The 11,664-nt window shown below is 59.3% G+C and overlaps 2 protein-coding genes across 9 annotated transcripts in view; one reads left to right on the top strand and one right to left on the bottom strand.

Annotated features, from left to right (window-relative positions):
- The window catches only part of TRIM35 (tripartite motif containing 35), an 11,213-nt gene extending 10,311 nt beyond the window's left edge, over window positions 1–902 (bottom strand). Inside the window, exon 1 of the mRNA XM_006037230.3 lies at window positions 348–902. Within this exon, the coding sequence (XP_006037292.1) occupies window positions 348–788 (441 nt within the window). The 5' untranslated portion in view covers window positions 789–902. The remainder of the gene's footprint in view (window positions 1–347) is intronic.
- A 5,260-nt stretch (window positions 903–6,162) lies between these two features.
- Window positions 6,163–11,664, top strand: part of PTK2B (protein tyrosine kinase 2 beta) — a 95,310-nt gene continuing 89,808 nt past the window's right edge. For 7 of the 8 annotated variants that reach the window (XM_025193674.1, XM_025193673.1, XM_025193672.1 and 4 more), the window contains exon 1: window positions 10,463–10,582. The gene's annotated coding sequence lies outside the window, so the exon portion shown is untranslated. Of the gene's footprint in view, window positions 6,401–10,462; window positions 10,583–11,664 lie in introns of those variants that run through there. The other variant, XM_025193667.1, reaches the window with a different exon arrangement.

The raw sequence follows: 11,664 nt of genomic DNA, 5'->3' as shown, positions 1-11,664 counted from the left end.
AAAGGGCAGTGCTCCGATATCACCCCCCACCCGCATCCTGTATGGGAGAAGGGTTTTCTCCACCCAAGACCCAAAACTTATTCCATCCACATGGAGCAAGAGCCCTTTATCCCAGCCGCTCGGGCCTCCACGCCTTGTCCACACACGTGGTGACCCCGTGCTGTTGCTTGCAGGCATCCCTGTCCTGCAGGCACCTGTCCCCATCCTGCGCCCCTGGCATCCCCATGCCCAGAGCCAGGGGAGCTGCCAGGCATCCCCGTCCATATCAAGGGTTATCCTCATTCATGCCTGCAACTTGGCACAGAGCAACCCCTCACCCCATCTGACCCCTACGGTGCCCAGCTCACCCGGTAGTCCTTGGCGGTCTCCCCCACGGGCCGCATCTTGTGCCCCGCGTGCCTCTCCGAGCTCTGGCACAGGCAGCAGGCCAACTCCTTGTCCTGCCAGCAGAAGAGCTTGGCTTCCTCGCGGTGCACGGGGCAGACGGCGGTGCCGCCCGCCGGCGCCCGGCTCTCGTCCTGGAGCACCATCTCCACGATGTTGTTGAGGTTGCGGTTGGGGCGCAGGTCGTCGGGCGAGGACAGCTCCTTGCACACGGGGCAGGGGTGGCGGTGCTGGTGCTGCCACGAGCGGCTCACGCAGGCCTTGCAGAAGTTGTGCCCGCAGCACAGCGTGACGGCTTCGCGGAAGGGGTCGTAGCAGATGGGGCACAGCAGCTCTTCCTTGAAGCGGGGCGAGGACGGGGCAGGGGCTGCGGGGGCGCCGCCGGAGGGGGCTTCTTTCTCCATGGCTCTGCCAGGGACAGGGCTGGCACCCCCTGCCTTGCTCCTCCTCCTGCTCTTCCCCTTGCTCCTGCTCCTGCTCCTGCTCCTCCTCTTCCTCCTGCTCTGCCCAGCCCTGCTCTGCTCCCAGCAGCCCGGGAGAGCCGGCCCATCTGACTCACGCTCCGCCCGGAGCCAATGGAGAGCGCAGCGCAGCGCAGCGCAGCCGGGCGGAGCGGCTGCGGGCCGGGCGTGCTCGGCGCTGCGCAGGGCGGAGGGGAGCCGGGCTTCCCTTGGAGGGGAGTGGGAGCCCCGGGGGGAGGGTCCCCCGGTGCATCCCCAGGGAAGGCAGGGACCACCGCCCCGAGTTGCTAAAGTGCGCTGCAGCGATGCCACGCAGAGGCTGTGCCCCAGCTGCAGCGCAGTCTGCCCGGGGGGGGATCCCCAGTGCAGCATCACCCCGAGTGACCCTCCACCGGGTTGGTGCCAGTCCCCAGCACCTCTGGGGCAGGCGGACACCTGCTGCAGAAAGGCAGCAGCCTGGGAGATCCCTGGCGCGGATGCAGGCACCGGACTGGAGAAGGGGATGGGAAGGCAGCAAGGATGGAGCTGTTCCTTGCATCCCTCAATGGCATTGCAGCAGCGGGACGGTGACAGGCCTTGTCCCCCTGTGGCACGGTTAGGTGCTCTTGGAGGTTGGGGGGGGACAGGCCCTCTGATTGCACAACAGGGTTGTGTTTAGTTGCAGAAGCAGGTTAGATAAGCATTTGCATGGGGTGGTTTGGGCAGGGCTGATCCTGCCTCAGGCAGGGGGTTGGACTAGGTGTAACCTCTGGAGCTCCCTGCCAGCCCCCACTTCCACCCCTCCCAGAGGCCACATCTGGAGTTCTGCATCCAGCTGTGGGCCCCCCACTGCAGAAAGGATGTGGGCACATTGGAGAGAGTCCAGTGAAGGGCAGTGAAAATGGTTGTGGGGCTGGGGGACAGGACTGGGGAGGAGAGGCTGAGGGAAATGGGCTGATTGAGTCTGCAGAAGAGAAGACCGAGGGGATTGAATAGCAGCCTTCACCTCCCTGCAGGGGGGCTGCAAAGAGGATGGAGCTGGGCTGGTCTCAGTGGGGGCAGATGGCAGGACAAGGAGCAATGGGCTCAAGCTGCAGCCAGGGAAGTTGAGGCTGGATATTAGGAAAAACTTTCTTGCTAGGAGGGTGGTGAAGTAGTGGACCAGGTTACCCAGAGAGGTGGTGGAGTCTCCATCCTTTGTGTTTTTTAAGCCCTGGCTAGAGAAAGCCTTGGCTGGGTTGATGTAGTAGCTGGGAGCAGGGTTTGGACTAGATGTGACCTCCTGAGGTCCTTTCCAACCCACCTTGTCTGTGCTTCTGACCAGGAGGATGAGGGGCATGGAGGGGCTTTCATATGAGCAGAGACTAAGGGGCCAGACCTGTTCAGTTGAGAAGAGAGATGCTTGAGGGGGGAGAAGAGAAGGGTCTCCTAAATACTCAATGGTGAAGAGAGAGTCAATAAGGATTTACTATTTACTGTCTCTTACAAGACAAGAATTAGGAGGTCACAAAATGAAGCAAGTAGACAGCAAGTTTAAAACTAACACAAACTTCTTTTCCACCCAGTGTGTCATTAAAGTGGGGGCTTGTGGCCACCAGATGTGGCAGGACATGAGAGTCCAGCCAGATCCAGCGAGGGACTGAACGCAGGCTTGGAGGAAAGGGGCATCGGTCACTATTGAGCAGGGTGCGAGGGGCACGGCCTCTACATCCGACCTGCCAGACCTGTACACACACACATAACCCGTTGAGTTGTGTGTGTGTATATATAAATGTGTGTACACATACAGGGAGAACCTGTTGAGTATGTGTGTGTATATATAAATGATATAAATGTGTGTACACATACAGGGAGAACCCGTTGAATGTGTGTGTATATATAAATGTGTGTACACATACAGGGAGAACCTGTTGAGTATGTGTGTGTATATATAAATGTGTGTGTACATACACACAACTTGTTGAACGTGTGTGTATATATGTGTGTGTACACACATACACCCTGTTGAGCATGTGTGTGTATACATGTGTGTGTGTGTGTGAGTAAATGTGTACACCCCCCTCCCTCCGCGTTTAGACTCCAGGAACCCTTCTGGATGTATCTTGTGTATCAAGTTTGCACACCTAACGGTGCTAATATACATACATGTGTGCACAGACAGAGACACAGGCACACTCAAATTTGTGCTTTACTGGGCTTGAGGTCCCCCTCCGTAACTTGTGTGAATTGAGTGGTGGGCAATTTGATGTTAGGGCTCTGTAGGGGTCTGTTTCTGGGAGGCAAGTACGTACCTACCTACATAGAGAAGACAAGCGGGGCTGGGCAAATGCATCCAGAAGTAGCTGCGTGCAATCTTGCAAGTGAGTCGTCTCATGAGGATATCAGAAGATTTGGTGACTATGATGGGATAATTCACAAGACAGTCCCTCTCTGGCCTCAGGATGGCTGTTCTCGGGCAGGTTTAAAAACCAGCTAGGACAGGAAACTGCAGGACAAAAAACCATGCACGGACGGGGATCTGTGAAGTGTGGTTTAAAGCAGGACGAGGCAGACAAGGTTCTTTGGGTAAAAGTGATCTCTTTTATTAGTCCAACTAAATAGTTGGAAAAATTGTTCTTTACAAATTTTGAAAAAGAGATCACATTTACCCAAAGAGCCTTCTCCACTTATGTCCTTAGACCAACACCCGCAAAATTGGGACTAGGGTTTCTTATCCCTGTGACTGTTACAGGGACAAGAGGGCCAGAGAAGAAAAATCAGCAAAGCCCCTTGAAAGCCAGGACTTTTGTAGCCCAAAAGGGAGAGGGGCATCACTTTTTTTAAAGGAATTTTCTCGTGTCTTGGGTCCAATTAGCCAAATCAGGAGTGGGCATCACCTGCAGCAGGAAAAAGCCCTGGCAGAGCAGCCAGGGATGGGGGTCCTGGCTGGCAGGAGACCCCAGCTGAGCAGAAGAGGGGAAGCTGCCTGCCGCAGGTGAGAGCAGAAACCTGGAGGCGAGACGATGGGCACTGGGCTCTGGACTCGTCCTTGCAGAGCCCAGCTTGCAAACAGCTGGCTGCAGCACACGGCAGTGAGCGGGGAGCAAGGGCCAGGTGTGTAGGGAGCGGGGGATCATTTATGCTAAGGGGCCTGGGTGCACCATCAGCACTGTTTATGTGAACCCAGCTGGGGTCTGCTTTTCTCTTTCTTATTTCTGCCCATATCATGAGTAGCAACCCATGGACCGGGGAGTGCGGAGGCTGCAGAGCAGTGGCCAACACCCTGCACATTTTTCCCCGCATGTTTTTTTGTCTCTTTCTTTGTTTGCCCTTCCCTATTTTCTTCTTGGTTTCGGAGGGGGAAGTAGACTGCGGCCTCTGACGAAAAGTCAGACAACGGGTTTGTCTGGGCTGCTCCTTCCCCAGCATGGCTTGTCTATGATTCAAGCCCACAGTCATGCCTGACCCGCTGCCTGGCCTGTGGAGAGTCCAGAGCCTGAGGCCCCAGTTGCATCTGCGGTGCACGCAGGTGCGCTAAGACACGGCTCCTACCCCCAAGAGGTGCCCATGCAGGCAGGCGAGGGAAGTCGCGTTCCCGCCGTGGACGAGAGGGGACGAAGTGTCTTGCCCAAGGTCGCTCAGGGAGTCGCTGGCGGAGCCGAGACCGCCTGGACCCCTAGACCCATGGGCTCCCGCCGCTCCAGCCTCCTGCAGACCCCAGCTCCCACTTCCATCAACCCTGGAGTGAGCTGGCTGCCATCTTGTCATCTCTCCCCAAGCTTTAGCGCCCACCGCTGCGGGGATAAGACTGTGGCTGTTAATGTGGCCCGGGGTTATTCCCTCCTGCCTTTGGCAGGAGCTTTTCCGAGCAGCCCATCCCGCCCCCAGCCTCCGCTCCTCGCCATGGCAACCCCTATCAAAATACCATGGCAACCCCTTCGGAAATAAAGAGCTGTACTGCAGGATTCAGCCGTCGTGGTCCAAACCTGCCGAGGCTGACGGCAGCGATACCCGGGCACCAGGGAGGGGGAGGCGATGGGGTACAGCCTCCATGGTGCAGGGACCCCTTCCTCCAGCGCCTTCTCCTTGCTGCCCCCTCCCTGCCCCGGGTGCGGGATCTCGCTGGATCGCCCCATCTCCTGGCCTGTTGCGCTGTCCTCTCGGTCCACCCATCGGTCCAGTCCCCATGTCCAATGGCAAACCCCAGGCCTTGAGAGCCTGATTCACTCCTGATAGGGCAGAGGGGATGGTCGGAGCACGTCCAGCGGTCAAGCCAGGCTGTATATAAGGGTGACTCTATGCTGACAGGTTGCATGCAAACTTACGTTGCAAGGGGACAGAGTGGGCTAAGTGACTTGACCAAGGTCAACACAGGAGATCAGAGCCACCAACCGAACCCAAGTGTCCCATGTGTTTGCTATCTATAGTCTAGCAGGTCTTCGGCTAAATTTAGAAACCAGCTGAAGGCTGCAGAAGTCGTTTGCAATGAGTTGAGCTAAGAGCTGATGAGACGGTGTATTCCCCATCCTGGGAGATTTGGTGATATATTGAAAACCCTTCTTGCACCGGGTTTGGGACCCAATGCCAACATGTCACATTTTCCCCATGAAATAAAACTTAGCGGAAGAAGAAATTGGATGCTGGAGACATCCTTTAAATGAATCCAAATGGCTTCATTTCCAGCCCCTTTCGTCTTGGGCACCGTGAATGACGGTACAGTGAATTCCCCGATGGAAATTCCCATGTGGAAACGCCCGTCCGTGGGAAGATCAGGACATTTCAGGCAGAGCCCGTCCACGTTGGGGCACTTTCCAAGCTCCTTCTCCCATCTCTTTGCATGACGAAATTGCATTGAAATCAATGGGATGCAGCCAAATAGATTCAAGGTGGGCCTGTTTTCCAGCCCATCCCTGTAGCGGCCATACAGATCGCGTCTGGTCGGGCACCAGGAGCACGAACTGGCGGCAACCTGCTTGGGTAGCAAGGTGCACCCAGGTTTGCCGTTGTGATGCATGCACTGAAGTAAATCAGGACCTTTCCTCTGCCTTGTTATCCTTGCTCTTCTTTCCCGATCGGCTGAGCATGCAGTCACTGCTGCCCGTTCGCTGGCAAGGGGTCATTAGCAGGGACTGAACATAGATACATATATATGTGTATATATATATGTGACCTCCGGCCCCTGTAGAGGAAGGGGCACCCGGGCCTGCAGGCCAGGGGGGAGATGGAGAGGCTCCACTTGCTCTGAGCTGCTTGGCCCCAATGCCAGGGCCCGTTCCCCCACCTCGGCGACGTCTCCTTATACTTTGTATGGCCACAGGATGGCAGCAACAACATGGATCAACCTGCATGGACCTGCTCAACCAACTACAGAAGCGCTCCAACTCTTCCTTTGCCAGGACGCCCCCGGGCTGCCTCCCGACACGTTCTTTCCCCCCAAAGACGTGCCTAGAAGCGACACCGCTCCTCTCCTCGCTCTCCATCCTCGTGGGGACCAGAGGCGCACATCTGGCTGGAGGCATCTCAGCATCTTTCCTCCCCGCACCCCAGTCTGCACCCCTGCATCCCCAACACCCCTCGGTCCACGCATCCCTTCGAAAGTAAGTTCAGGTCTGCACTGTGCGGAGGCCGCGAGCGGGCTGGGGAGGCCGCGCCGGGGTCTGGCCGTGCGCTCGAAGCCATTTTAGAGACGGCGTTGTGTAGCAAAGGGAGAAGTGCTATTAATAAACCCGGTCATATGTGCTGGTGGGTGGCGTGGGGGGAAGGAAGGTTGCACCGTGTTGTGGGTGCGGATGGAGCTGTAGTGCTGCGGGGCGGCCGAGGGCTGGCAAGGGGCTATCGAGCTGTCGGTCGCAGGTTTGAATGCAAGACGGGGCTACGCGGAGGTTGCCGGCTGCGGTGCCTTGTGGGAGGGTGCTTTGGGTAGGAGATATAACTCAGAAGGGACACCCAGCGGGGGCTCTGATCCCCTTCATCCACTCCCCAAGTGGGTAGCCATCCAGCGGCTATTATCCCCGTCCCAAAAGAAGTCCAGGTGGCAGGATGCGGATGGAGCTGCTCCGAGGGAGGTGATGGCACGGGGGCAGCTTGTGTCCCTGGGTCTGGCTGCTGGTCCGATCAGAGGGGCTCTGGGCAAGGGGGTCCAGCTGCTGGGAGCTTGGCAGCTCTTGCTTTTTCTCGCCATGTCCCACTGAAAACCCTCTCGCCCATTCTCCGCTGCCTGGCTAGCTGGAGCACTTGCCTGGCTAGGAGCGCATGATCCCCACAGCCCCGGATCAGTGCCCTTCTTGCAAACGGTCATCTCTGACCGACCGCTGAGTGAGTACCTGGGATCAGGGGGGGCAAAGGTGCCTACCCCAAAATGCCCAAGCCGTTTCCCCATGGTGGCTGGAATGAGCTGGGCACTGCCGTGATCTGCTGGCAACCGGTGTCTCTGATTCCCTCCCATGACAGGAGCTGCAAGGAGGCCCTGCAGCTCTCCATCGCACTGGTGGCACTGGAATAGCTGCTGTATTTGGGTTATGCCAGCCGTGAGGTCCTCCTGACCTAGGAGCAGTGCAAGGATCCGACTGTCTATCTTGCTGTTCTCTCACGGTAGGAGAGGCAAGGTGGCCTGGCGCAGCGTGGGCTGGCGAGGCGTGGGTCCCGCACTGGTTGAATGACTGTAAGCAAAGAGGAGCCGTCAAAATATCCATGCCAGGAGGGTCCTGGTCTGGTGCTCTTTGACTTGCTTATTGCTGACTTGGATGCCGAAGCAAAGAGCTTCCTAATCCAGTTAGCAGGGGAGGGTTGCAAACGCTTTGGAGGACAGGGCTAGCCCTTGAGATGGAAGAGCCAGGCTACAGGCCACAAAATGGAAATCAGCCACGAAGACTCCCCTGCACACAGGAAGAAGTGGGGGTAGCTCTGGCGAGAAGGATCGGAGGGTTTTGGTGGGTCACTGGCTCCATGGGAGTGAGTCAGCAGCATGACGCAGTCCCAAAAAAAGGACATGCTGTTTTGGGGCTGCGTTAGCAGACGCGGCGCAATAAAGACCTGGGAGGTGACAGTGCCTCAGCTAGGGCAGCGGTGGGGCCTGCCTTTGAGCCTGGACAGGATGCAGAGGCCAGTGATGAGGATGAGGGTGCCGGCATGCCGCCCTGCGAGGAAAGGCTGAGAGCGAGGTGGGTTTGGCCTGGAAAGGAGGTTCAGGGGGGTGCGAGAACGGCTTTCAAATACCTGAGAGGCTGCCGTACAGGAGTGGGAGAGCACCCAGGACATGGACTGGGGGTGTAAACCGGAGCACAGCAGAGTTCGATGAAGCCACAGGGGACTGCGAGAGCAGCAGGATGGTGGGACCAGCTGCCCGGGGGAGCGGTGGAGTCTCCATCCCTGGGGGCTCCCGGCAGAGGCTGGGCAATGTCTGGGTTGGGGTAGGGACAGGGCCGCTTGCAGCTGGGCAGTGGCTGGGACGAGATGAATCCTTGAGATCCTGGGGGTCTTAAGGGAGCAGTCAGGAGAGACTAGAGGGGTGGGAAGGGCTGGCGGCTTGTGTTCAGTGCTCTGCCACTGACTCATTCTATGACCCTGGGCACGTCACTTGTCTTCTCTCCTCGCCCCCGTCTCACTGCTGATTATCAGATGTGATGGTTTCAGGTGCCATGATGTTGCGTGGCTTGTGTGGGCGAGTCTAGCTTGCCGAACCTATTTGGGTGCATGGATTGGGGGTCGGTACAGTCCGTCCAGAAATGGCACCGCTGTCTTGGGGTTGCTACATCAGTGCCAACGTTGGTGTAGCAGAGGTACCTGCACTTGCTGACTGCTCCCCAACCCACTGGGATGCCTCGGGCCGGCCCCTTTTCCTGCTGCAGGATGCATTGCCTCAGTAGCAGCAATGGTAGGCAAGCAGGAGGCATCCGCTCCGCATGCTTTGCCACCTACGCAGCCAATGTACTCGCAGCCCCCAGCCCCCAGCTGCCAGCTGAGCTGTGGGCCTCGGGGCCGAGGTCTTGCTAGCTGTAGGGCCCAGATGTTGTGGGCAGGGGCCAGGCCCTACATAACCGTAGAGCCAGCCATGTGTCAACACGGTGCAGGGTGAGAGTGCTCCAGGCTGGAGGGGATGTGCAGCACGGAGCGCACAAGCATTAAGCGTGTGGCAGGGAGCTCAGGGGTGCTGGGATCGGTGCACGCTGGAGGCATGCGGGGAGGCTGGGAGCTTACCCGGATCTGGGCCCGAGAAGGGTGTGCCAGTTGCGAAGAGCAACGCCCCAATGTGCTGAGCACTGGGTAGGGGTAGGCTGTGCCCGAGCTGTGGAAAGCTCGCTGGCATGGGGGCTGGGCTGGTTGTTAAGGAACTGCACTGCAGCTCAGGGCTTTGTGGGTTTGATCCCTGTGCCTGTCACTTCCCCATCTGTGCCACAGGCCTGGTAGCATGTCCTTGGGCTGTGTGCCACACACCTCCCCCTTTGTTACCGTGCATTCATGCAGCGCCGAGCGCGCCGGGGCTCTGACTGCGCCTGGTGTAGGAAGGCGCAGCTGCTCTCCCAATAAACCCCCTCCCGGACCCCTCTGTGTACAATGAATGCTTGGGGCAATTAAGCTCCCGTGGCATCTTAGGAAAAACTTTCTCGTGAGGAGGACAGTCAAGCAACCCCCAGAGAGCTGCTGGGATCTCCATCCTTGCAGGGTTTTAGGACCTGGATAGACAAAGCCTTGCCTGGGATGCTCTAGCTCGGAGCAGGGGGTGCACTAGATGTGACCTCCGGATGTCCCTTCCAGCCTCATTTTCTACAATTTTATGATCCTTTTGCAAGGATGCTGCTCTTCATTCTGACGTCTGCACAGACGCCGGGCAATTAACGCCCCAAAGCCCCCTGCAGCGTTCCTCACCCATCCTCTTCCTCGGGTTGCCCGGAGGGATAGCTGGTCGCTGCTAAACAGATGATGCCTCTTGCAAGCGGAGGGACACTTGGCTGCACACCCACTGCCCAGCTCTCAGGCCGATCCAAGCATCAGAGCAGGCATTGGCAGCCCCCCAAGCCCATCCCCGCCTGCTGGCGCACCATGCAGCGGGGTACAGACTCTTCCCACCACCTTCCCTGCGGCTGCACGCGAGGGCCCCTCGCCTGCTGCGTGCTAGCCCCCTCCCTTTCAACAGCTGGCGTAATGCAGAGCAGCCTCCAGGCTGCCAACCAGGATTGGTGGGGGGATGGCTGTGACTCCCGGCTGCATCTGGGGCGAGGCTGCAGCACCTCCAGATGTGCAGAGGTGGGGGGGAGGGGAGGGTGTTCATTCCTGGGGGCACAGACATGTCCCTAGGAGGAAGCGGGCAGGGGCAGATTGGGGTTTGGGGGGGCAATTGCAATAGTGGGGCATAGCCGAGCCTCCGTGGCTTCCCTAGAGAGCAGGAGCCCAGCACCCCGGAGGAGGAGGAGGAGGAGGGAGGAAGGCACTGACTTTTGCAGGGGTCTTTCCCCACTCCCGGCACCCCACGCTGCCCGTGCCAGGTGAGTGCCTGCTGGAGCAGGGCTGTGCCGCCCGAGCGAGGAGGCCTCGGGGGAGCAGGGCGGCTCCTGCCCTGCGTGTACCTGCCAGGGCGGGCGGCTGCAGGAGGCGGGGTGGAGAGAAACCGTGGAGGAATGCGAGGCACCGAGCCACGAGACCAGGAAGTGAGCGTGTGCAAGGCGGGGAGCTCTCCTGGGCTCTCACACCCTTGGGCCTCCCGGGAAGGAAGGCTCTTGGCAGATCTCCCCGGCTTTGGGGAAGCACCTGGGCTATACCTGCTTCCACCGCGGGGCCACAAGGTAGGAGACGGAGCTCAGCTTGTTCCCCCCGCCGGTGCCTGCAGGATCGTGGCCAGGGTGGGGCCAGGGCTGAGTTGCCGCAGCGGGTGGCACCTCCGAGTTTGGCTGGGTGGGAGGCGAAGGTGAGCTTCTTCGGGGGGGTGATGGCATGCTCAAGTGGGTGCCGTGCCCCCAGATCTCCTCCTCCTTCTCCTCCTGCTGTCTCTGCCTGCATCCCGTGCTGGCTCGTGTGGTCCAGAGTGGCACAGCTCCGTGCCACGTGGCTGCCCATCTGTGGGGAGGAAATCCTGGCACGGATGTGGGGCTTTCCACTCTCGTTTCCTCTGCCCGGCTCCCCGGCAGCTTCCCATGGGCCCCGTTGCTTAGGGCCTCTCGTGTGAGCACACGGGAGACGCCCTCCTTGTGATTCACGCGTCCACCTGGCAGACGCAGCGTGCCACAAGCGTGGCGGGTCCTGCCAGGCTGTGCCTGCTGCGGGCAGGTGGCCGGAGAGGGGGTGCCCGGCTGCTTTTGCAGGGCTGGAGGGGGGTGAGTGGCATGCAGCCACAGGAGGGGGAAGCTGGGTATCCGACGCACCCCTTCTGGCTGGTGCAAGGAGGCTAGGTGCCATGGGGGAAGCCCAGGGGGTTGCCAGCGTGGGCTGACACTGCCTGGAGGGTGTGGGATGGGCTGGGCAAACCCCCTGCCTTCCTCTCGCATTGCTGCGGTCTCTGAAGGAAGCAGGTCCCAAGCCTGTGGCTGGACAGGAGTGCGAGCTGCCCCATTGCAGGATTTCCCCGCGGCTCTGGAGAGGGGAACTGAGACCCTCCAGCTCCGGCCGGCCCCATCCCAGCTCCCAAGCCCTGGGAAAGCCCTTTTGCAGAGTGGAAACTCCAGGGCTGACCTGCCCGGTGCTGTCACCGCTGCTGGCCCCTGCTTCCTGCATGCCGTTCATCGCAGACATACACAGCCCCAGGCCAAATCCGGCATGGGTCTCAGCTAGCCCGGCTCCATCGGTGCTACACCAGTCTGCACCCTGCCGGGATCACTTGTGGGGAGTTTGGTGGGGCCCCGTTGGAGCCACAGAGCAGGGCCGGGGGGGG

The sequence above is a fragment of the Alligator sinensis genome, unplaced genomic scaffold, assembly GCF_000455745.1.
Source record: "Alligator sinensis unplaced genomic scaffold, ASM45574v1 scaffold1603_1, whole genome shotgun sequence".
NCBI lineage: Eukaryota > Metazoa > Chordata > Crocodylia > Alligatoridae > Alligator > Alligator sinensis.
This window is presented reverse-complemented; position numbering and strand designations above follow the sequence as displayed.